This window comes from Girardinichthys multiradiatus, chromosome 2 (genome assembly GCF_021462225.1).
Source record: "Girardinichthys multiradiatus isolate DD_20200921_A chromosome 2, DD_fGirMul_XY1, whole genome shotgun sequence".
Taxonomy (NCBI): Eukaryota; Metazoa; Chordata; class Actinopteri; order Cyprinodontiformes; family Goodeidae; genus Girardinichthys; species Girardinichthys multiradiatus.
This window is the reverse complement of record NC_061795.1, coordinates 33,175,970-33,185,671: the sequence shown is the minus strand read 5'-3', so window position 1 is coordinate 33,185,671 and position 9,702 is coordinate 33,175,970. Positions and strand designations below refer to the sequence as shown.

At 40.7% G+C, this 9,702-nt stretch overlaps 1 protein-coding gene across 2 annotated transcripts; it reads left to right on the top strand.

Annotated features, from left to right (window-relative positions):
• Window positions 1–157: 157 nt before the first annotated feature.
• On the top strand, window positions 158–8,710 carry tmem263 (transmembrane protein 263). 2 transcript variants are annotated; one of them, XM_047352512.1, is made up of 3 exons: window positions 158–547; window positions 5,839–5,905; window positions 8,212–8,710. In XM_047352512.1, exons 2-3 carry the CDS (start codon window positions 5,839–5,841, stop codon window positions 8,496–8,498), a joined length of 354 nt encoding a protein of 117 aa, XP_047208468.1. In that variant the 5' UTR covers window positions 158–547; the 3' UTR covers window positions 8,499–8,710. The 2 variants fall into 2 exon arrangements, with proteins under 2 accessions (XP_047208468.1, XP_047208472.1); XM_047352516.1 differs by lacking the exon at window positions 158–547 and adding an exon at window positions 821–1,150.
• Window positions 8,711–9,702: the final 992 nt, after the last annotated feature.

Sequence of the window (9,702 nt, the reverse complement as noted above, 5' to 3'; positions counted from 1 at the left end):
AGGAAGAGGCGGGCCTGCTCTATTTTGGTCAGTTTGTTTAACGCCTGATTGATTCAGTTCATTTGAATGACTTATTTTGCCTCTCTCCCGCCAACGAGTGACAGATTGGACACGGGTTGGGAGGACGCGGGTGGGGGTCTTTACAGATTATAGACAATTAATCTTCTCCTCATTTGCGACCCCCAAACATCCTGCAATATGTGTTCCAAATCATTTGTTAAACAACAATAATCTGTTTTTTTTTAAATATATTAACAAAGTGTAAAAGGGAGGTTATGATTGTTTATTTAACCACTTCATGTTTGTGAACTGCAGCTGTTTCACAGATGCAGTTTGCAGACTGTACCTCTGTGTTTGTGTGCTTTGTGGGTGGAGATTGAGGACCTCCTAAAAAAAACAGTCAACACCAACCAGCTTTACTCCCAGCAGCACCTTCGTTGTTCCAAAATTTGGGACTAGAATATGTTATTTTTATTCGTCTTTTTTTTGGTTTGAAGTCTCACACACATCCCACAGCTCTATTTTTGCAAGCCACCATTACAGAAAGGTAAGTGTTAGTTTAGATCGTTAGGGATCAGTTTGTTTAACGTGAGTTAGCCGTGAAAACTTCACTACCACCAATGGTTTTTTATTTTATTATTATTCTCGAAAAACCAAGCCTTTTTACGCTACAACCACAGCTCCAGGGCGAACTCTGACGGTTATATGTCCGTTTCTGCTGTGACTAAACAGCGCTTTTGATGTCGAACGTTACCGTGGAAAAACCGTCGAAAAATCGGCGATTGACGTGACGTAGGAGCTAGAAGATTCTACATATTTTTTAACGTTAAAGAGTGAGCTGTTATAACTGAAGGCTACGCAGCTACACGCAGAACGATACACCTCTTTAAAGTCGTATTATTTTTTATTTTTTATTATTATGTTAAAACCGCCGAGAGCCAAAACCCCCCCCCCCAAAAAACCAAACAATGTGTCCGACTCTATTAGAACGCTTGTTTAAGTAGAAGTTAACGTCCTGTATGAATGTTGCAGGCAGCTAGCATAAATTGTTTCGGGCACTTTTTTTTTTTTTCTTCATTTTGGCTGAACTCGTAACGCTAAAGGGAGGATGTTACATGCGTCAGTTATTATCCGTCACGTAACTCACTGAGTAAGTTTTTCTTTTTGTCATCAGCTATTTATGGTAACCTTTCGGTGGCCTTGTGATCTGGGTTTAAATAAGGGGACTGTTATGCAGAGCGGCCATTTAAAACGCAAACATTCCTTGAGATCTAATAACTGACGTCGGATACCAAGGTTTGCACAATATGTCATCTGTGTTAATGCGACAGAGATTGCATGATTACAATACTTTATTCTGTTAATACTGCCTGGAGGGTTCTAAATTCTGCCCACTTATTAGCTATCACGGGTTTTTTAAAGTGATATTGTCACAATCTATAGGTACCTATTAATAAATAAAAATGTCTATTCAGTTCAAAAATTGAGATCAATATATGATATAGATCCATTACACGCAGAATGATATACACTATATTGCCAAAGCATGGGTCGGACCACCAAATCAATGAATTCTGGTGTTGTAAATAATTCCAAGGATGCAGGCGTATAAAGTTTGGTTTTAAACTTGAGTCCTGACCTCAACCTTCTTGAACACCTTCAGGATGAACTAGAGCACAGGCTGCAATTCTGTTTTTCCTCATCTAATTATAAAACACACTTATAAACCTTGTGGAAGATGTTTACAGAATAGTTAAAAGTTGCTCTTGCTTGCTGGGCTCGTTTTGCATGAACTACTGCTTCATTGCAGCATGACATGGATCTGATCAGCCTGTGGTGTTAAGGCAGCACGCGTTGCCTTCATCCCACCAGAGACATTTCCGAAGCATCTTACCTTGCCTCGGAAAAAAGAAGACTGGGCAGTTGCTCGGGCGACCAAAGTCCTCTATTCAGATGAACATCAAGTTTGCTTTTCATTTGGAATTCAAGGGCCGAGAGTGGGTGAAGAGTGGAGAGGCACAAAACCCACGTTGCTTGAGATACAGTGAGGTTTCCACAGTCAGTGGTGATGTGAGGTTCATCGTGTTTATCAAGTCCAAAGTCAGCACAACCATCTGCCAGGAATTTTAGATCATTTCATGGTTAATATACTTGATTGGTCAGCAAAGTTACCTGACCTGAACAACATAGAGAATCTATGTGGTGTTGTGTGGAAGAAGATGAGCACCACCAGACCCAATTATGCAGAACGGCTGAATATTTACTGTCAGGCATGTGTAAATGCTATTAGAGCCGGATATCAGAAATACACTTTTATTTAGTTTATTTCTGGACAAAAAAACCTTTAGTTGGTGCATAATCTATTAATTTTGTAGCTATGAATATGTGGTGAAAGAATGACATTTTACCATGTTTCATCATTTCCTTTAATGTAAACTGTAGTTATGGAAATGTGGTGTAAAAAATGACTTGCAAAGTTTTTGACGTTTACAATCTTGTCGCGATTCAAAAATAAAAGAAAGTTAATCTCTCAGCGGCAAACTTTACAGATAAAAAATCTAAAACATTCTCAAGTAGAGCCTCAGCATTCTTCAAGATCCAAATTTATTAAATTCATTTTCATTACCCCTGCAAAATTAACACAAAAGGAGTTTCGGGTTAGTTTACATTTAATTATTCCATTTGTCTCTTTGAACATGTTCAGCTCAGTTCTAGACTGTGAACTGGTCAACCTTGTTCTTGGTATTAGTTGCACACCCAAAGCACACTCCTTTTTTTGGTCACATTGTATGCTCATAGCAACTTGTCTAGCGCTGACATTCATCTTAAGATTATTTTATAGATGTACGTCACATATAACAGTCTATTCCGGTGAAAGCTAGCATACAGCCATAAAAATACAACCCCTTCAAGCTCTTATTGTTTTATTTGTCAATCTTAAATACACGGCTCAGGAAACTAGAAGGAATACTAATCAGAGTATAATATGAAGTCAGTTAAACTTCTGGGATATTGATCTGGTTAGTTAAATAGTAGAGCTGGTTGTTATTCAACAACAGATGCACCAACAATGGACCAACAATAATAAGAGCCCAAAAACAGGAATGGTTTTGCCACAGACATATCTTCCCTCGTCATTTTTTTTAAATGCTTTTCAGTAGTTTTGCATTTGTTCAGGGTCAGTGTCACTACTAGTAGCATGAGGCGATACCTGGACCCTACAGAGGTTGTACAGGCAGTTCAACTCCACCAGGATGGCACATCAATACGTGTCATTGCCCAAAGGTTTGCTGTGTCTTCCAGCACAGTCTCAAGAGCATGGAGGAGATTCCAGGAGACAAGCAGACTCTAGTAGAGCTGGACAGGGCTGGTATCAGCAGGACCGGTATCTGGTCATTTGTGCAAGGAGGAACAGGATGAGTACTGCCAGAGCCCTACAAAATGGCCTCCAGTGGGCCACTGGCATGAATCTCTGGCCAGACCATTAGAAGCAGACTTCTTGATGGTGGTCTGAGGCCCCGATGTCCTCTAGTAGGCCCTGTGCTCACTGCCCGGCACCGTGGAGCTCAGCTATTATTTGTAAGAGAATACTGGAATTGGCAGGTTGGACACTGGCACCCTGTTCTTTAAACGGAGAGCAGGTTCACTCTGAGCTCATGTGACAGATGTGAAAGGGACTGGAGAACTTGTGGTGAACGTTAAGCTGCCTGGAACATTGTTTAGCATTATCGGTTTCATGGTGGGTCAGTGTTGTTCTGGGGAGGCAAATCAATGGAGGGACATACAGACCTGTACAGGATAAACGTTGGCACGTTGGCATCAAGATGAAATCCTTAGACCCCTATTTCAATTCAATTCAATTCAAAGATACTTTATTGATCCCCGAGGGGAAATTAGAATTCCAGTACAACCCATCCAAACATACATACACAAGACAAGGGGGGGACGGGTCACCGAGGCTTTGCTGCCCACTCACAGGCGCTGCCCTTGCTAGATGAGAAAAGAGGCCACATTAGGAAAGTAGAGGGAAAAAAAATCATATTTCACACTTTATCCTTAGCAGGATACAGTTTGAGATTGCAAAAAACCTCAGAACAAAGAAGCAACAGTTGACAAAACAACATCATGCCGGGAACGATGAAGGTGGTGTGAGGGGGTGCATATGTTTATCTTGAGCATGTGTGTGTGTGCAAGTAAGTCCATGAAGCACTGTCACAGAGGCCATTGTCCTTGATGGTTCGTTGGAATGTTCATCAACCGGCCACACAGTTCTGAGCAGGTCCACAGGTGTCCTCAGTGAAGGGAGGGTGCAGAGGGAGCTGAGCGTCATGTTTACATAACTTCCAGGAGAAGTTGAAGATAGCCAGCCATCAAGGCCGTGCAGGGGAGCCAGATTCAGAAAAACAATAATTATTTGGGTTAGGCTGACTCTTAATTTTCCGTCAGCCTTGAGAGTCTCGCTGGTGCTTCTCAATGGCAAATCCACACAGCCAAATTCCTGGTCTTTCGCTAGATCCGAGCGAACAACTTTCTCCAAGATTTATCCCATTTCACCCCTGAGTCCAGGAACCGCAACCTGCCTGCGATCCTAAGGATCACATCCAGTCTGCGATTCAGCTCACGTAACATCTCAGTCTGAGTGTTGATCGCTCTGAAGATCCCATCACACATGCCAGGCAGCCTTACAATGGCCAGAACAGCTGCTGACACTCTCCGAATTTCTCGATATGCCAGGTAACCGCTGACTCCAAAAAGCAGAAATCCTGATATCAAACATCCAATTATATACACATCTTCCACATCCTCGACTGACTTTATTGACAAACACACAACCCTCCACTTCTGCCAGGAGTCCATTGTGTATCCAGAGAAAAACGTCCAGTCCGGACAAGTTGGGCTCTCCTTCACCCTGTCTTCTCCTCGAGAAAATTTGAACAATTGCATTGAGAGACCAGCTGAACAAATCCATAACTAAGAATTTGGAAGATATGCAAAAAGAGGCTCCAAAGACAAGACACAGAGCTGAAGCAGGGCAGATATGGGAGGGGGTGGGAGACAAAGAAAAAGCGTCCTCCTCCACCGAGAGCAGAAAGAAAAAGACCCTTTAGATCCTTCGCTAGTGCAGTGGACCCTGGGTTTCTCTTGGTGCATTAAAATGCCCACCCTCATTTGGCCCTCAATATACAGGTTCCTGGAGGATGACGGAATAGATCTCGCTGACTGGCTTTCAGGCTGTCTTGACCTAAATCCAATAGAACATCTCTGGGACATTATGTTTAGATCCATCCAATGCCAACAGGTTGCACCTCAGACTGTCCAGGAGCTCGGCCCTGGTCAGGATCTGTGAGGAGATACACCAGAACACCATCCTTCATCTCATAAGGAGCATGCCCTGACGTAAGGCATGCATGCAAACTACTGAGTACCATTTGAGTTGCTCCATTGATATTTCAGCATGTTGGGCTATGCTGCAGCATCCGTTTTTCAGTTTAAAATTCTTGGTGACTTTGGATTAAGCCGCCTGTGGGTTGATAATTTTCATTTTTATCAAATGATGTGGCATCCATTTATTCCTAACACATTGCCCGTTCCATATCAGTATAAATATCAAGCATGATTTGTTTTCCAATTGAGATCTGATGTGTTTTAAAAGATTTACTTTAATTATTTGGAGCAGTGTAAAGAGATTCTTGTAATAACGTGAGAAAATTAGTACAAACTCAGAATAAGCAACACATAATGTATCTTGCAGAAAATTAGTATTTTCATTTGTAATCATCAGTGCGGATGTGTAACTACTTGATTCACCTTAGTAATTTTAACTGTTTGTGTTCTCAGATGAGTCAGGCCGACCAGGTGCCTGAGGACATGCCTGCATGCCCCACAGATGAGCCAGAAGCTACACGTAAGCTCAGTTCAAAATAGCCTTTGACACCTCAAGAACACTCGAGCGAGGACACGGTCAAAGTTTTGACTTCAGGTGGTTGAATGTTGAATGAAGGAAAACTAATCTGGCCGGGGTTGGATAAATCAACGTAAAGGCATGCTACTTTTAAATTACAATGCAGGGATGCACAGGAATATTGTTTTAGTTCAGTTTGAATTAGCTAAATAATTTATATTTTCTAGAATAATGAGAGAATATGTTTATAGTGAATATTTGTTAAGACTTTTTTCTATGTCAGAAGTTGACATGCAGTGTAATATTTAGTATCTTTGCATTTAAATTGTGTGTCTTTGTTTAAAAGATTAGGGTATTCTTTCACAACCTTCACAGTAATTTGCTGGAATTTTGGCCCATTCTTCCTGACAAAACTGGTACTTAACAGCTTGATTTGCAACCTTTTCTCTTTTCCCCTAGATGTAATGATGGCCAATTATGGCCAAATACCTTAATTTTATTCTCATCAGGCCATAATGCATGTCTCCAACCCTGGCAGTTGCAAGATTTGCTGCTGCTTTTAGATGAATGGTCTCTTCTTTGCTTAGTGGCCTTTCAGGCTACGTTGGTGTAGGACTTGTTACATTGGGGATACTGACACTCTCTTAGCAGCTTCAGCTTTCCCAGGGTAGACATGCCCATTTGGCAAAAAAACCACATTCATCTTTGGGACACAGAACCTGTCTGTTTCCTGAATGGTATAATGGCTGGACATTCCCATGGTGTTTATACTTGACAATGTCTCCCCCTGCATTGACCAACTAGCCCCCATCTTCTCTCAGATCTTCAACAAGTCTATGGAGCTTTGTGAGGTTCTCACTTTGCTTCAAATGCTCCACCATCATCACGGTCCCCAATAAACGTACCATCAAAGGGTTAAATGACTACAGACCTGTGGCCCTGACGCATGTGGTTATGAAATCTATTGAGCGACTGGTGTTGAAGCATCTGAAGGACATCACAGGCCCCTTGCTGAACCCTCTGCAGTTTGCTTACTGGGCAAACAGGTCGGCAGATGATACGGTTTGGGACTACAATTCTAACTGAACCACCTCCATCACCCCAGGACCTACACCAGGATTCTGTTTGTGGAGTTCAGCTCAGCCTGCAGCAACACCACCAACCCAGACATCCTCCACCAGAAGCTCACGTAGCTCTCAGTTCCAGCCTCCACCTGTCAGCGGATCCCCAACTTCCTAACTGAAGAGCCATCAGTGCCGGCAACCCCCAGGGGTGTGTTCTCTCCCCACTGCTCTTCTCCCTCTACACAAATGACTGCACCTTAGCAAACCTGTCTGTGAAACTCCTGAAGTTTGCAGATGACAAACAGTTTCTTCCACCAGGTTGTCACTCTGATGAACACTTAACTGTCAGAGTTCCCAGATCCATACCATATTGCGTAAACTCAACCATGTCTTTCTCTTTTGCAAAACCCAAGTATATATAAAAAAATTACAAAAAACATTTTTATTTCCCTTCTTATATATTTATATTTAAATGTCTTCCCTGAGAGCAAAGTGAAACAGAAGTCAAATACCTTTTTTGTGTGTACAAACTTGACTAATAAAGCTGATTCTGATACTTGCATATAAATCTTTAAAGAGAGGAACGGTGCGCTTTCAGGTATCTGGAAATTGTTTCCAAGGATGAGCTGGATTTCTGGAGGTCCACTATTCTCTCCTGATACCTTGGCTCATTTGTTTTAATTTGTTTCTTCATGATTCCACACAAGGAAGCCGTTTGAGGTGTTACCTCAAACGTGCCACAAATGTGCTTCCAATTCACCCAAATGTTGTAAATTAAGTTATCAAAAGCTTACAACGCTATGATCTCATTATCTGGGGGTTCCCTACTTGTTTAAAGGCTTAGAGACCTTAGTGTGCGTAAGCTGCTGGCTTTGAAGAAAGTAATTCTCTACAATTCTCGTTCTCTTATTATTCTTGCATTTAGCAAATTGAAATAATTTTGGTAATCCTAACTGACCTAAAACGAGATATGTTTTGTCAGATTTCATATCAGACAGTGAGGAAAAATAGATGTCTTTATAAACAGTACATGAAAACGTCTGCTTCCAAAAGTTAATACACAGGCTTGATTGATATGAACACAACTGCAGAGTCATATGTAAGCATGGGCATCCAGATCTGCCGTCATTGCTTTCTTCACCCTAAAGTTGATGCAAAAGGACAAAACTTAAAGTTTTTCTTTTTGTAACATTGTAACATTGATTCACAATATGTTACTTTTGTTGTTTTAAATCTTTAAATCAGACACCAACAAGGACCACCCGCAGACGCAACCCAGCATGTTCGGCAGGTTAGCAGGGGGCTTGTACGGAGCCACTAGAGCAACAGTGGGAGGTGTGACTTGGATAGGAGGAAAGAGCCTGGACCTCACAAAGACGGCTGTCTGCACTGTTGCTGCCGTGCCTATAATGGGAGTGGGGCTGGTGAAGGGGGGTGTGTGTGCTGTGGCTGGCGGGGTGACTGCTGTTGGATCTGCAGTAGTCAGCAAAGTTCCCCTAGGAGGCAGCAAAAAGAAAGACAAGTCTGACTGACCTGGAACAGAGGAGACTGGATTCACAGCTCACACTCCGGTTGATGTTGTTACATTTATAAGTGGGAGAAAAAGGACAAAGACTTAAAACTTTAGTATGCAAGTTGTGTTGTTGGTTTTGTGTCTTTTATGTTACTAAAGATAAATTCACATGTGTTCAATTATGTGTTTAAGACTTGTGTATATAAAAATAAAGCAATACAGCATACAACAGTTTAGTGCTCATTCATGGAAGCAAACATGGAAACATTTTGTTACATGACAATCAATGATGATATGTGCCTTACAATGATTTGTTAATTTGGACTGGAAAAAAATTCACTTTCAACTGGCAAATACCTAGAAACACTCACAGGATGATGTTCTGGTTACTCCTCTTCAGTTAACTACTTTTGTTGACAAATGATCTGATATATCTGATCAAGGACATGGCAGGTAAAGTTCAGTTTAATATTGATTTTTATGGGTGGGTTGACTATATTTAACTTGAAAGTTTTTGGTGTCTTCCATTTCAATTTGCGTGCTCCTCAGATGTGTTATGACCCTCTTGTCGTAATCTTACCTTAGAAGATCCCTGTTTTAAATATTTTATTATTATTACAGTAAATAAATGTTATCACAGTTCAAAGGACTTTTTGTAATTAAAATGTTTTTTGTATGCATTACTTCTTGATAAATAAAAGTTAAAGTTTTTTTAATTAAATTATGGAGCTAATTTCCCTTATTTTAGGAAATACTTTTAGAAACTCAAATAAATAAAGTTCCACTGCAAAACTGTATGTTTTAAAACGTGGAATGCATAAAATTATATTTAATTAATGTCTTTGCTTAGTCACAGTAAAATCTTACTCTAGAATTATACAAATTTTTTTTATTATTATAACAATGGTAGCATAGCATTGTTAATTAGGGCTTAAGAACTGGGTAACTATTTTTTTACAATAAATGTTTATGTTGAAGGTATGTTTTTGTTTTTTTTCTTTTATATAAACTCATTTTGAGGCTCCAAAAACGATACTTGGCTACATTTAATTCTTCCTGGAGCACACTAAAACAGCACTGGCACCATGTGACTGCCAGGCCTACAGTTTGTTTCTAACGTTTGTGAAACACCAGAAGCCAAGGTTAAGGAACCTGAGGTTTAAAGGTCATTGAGTACTCAGGCCAGTGGCAGTTCTTATATAAATGGCATCCTGGGTGAGCCC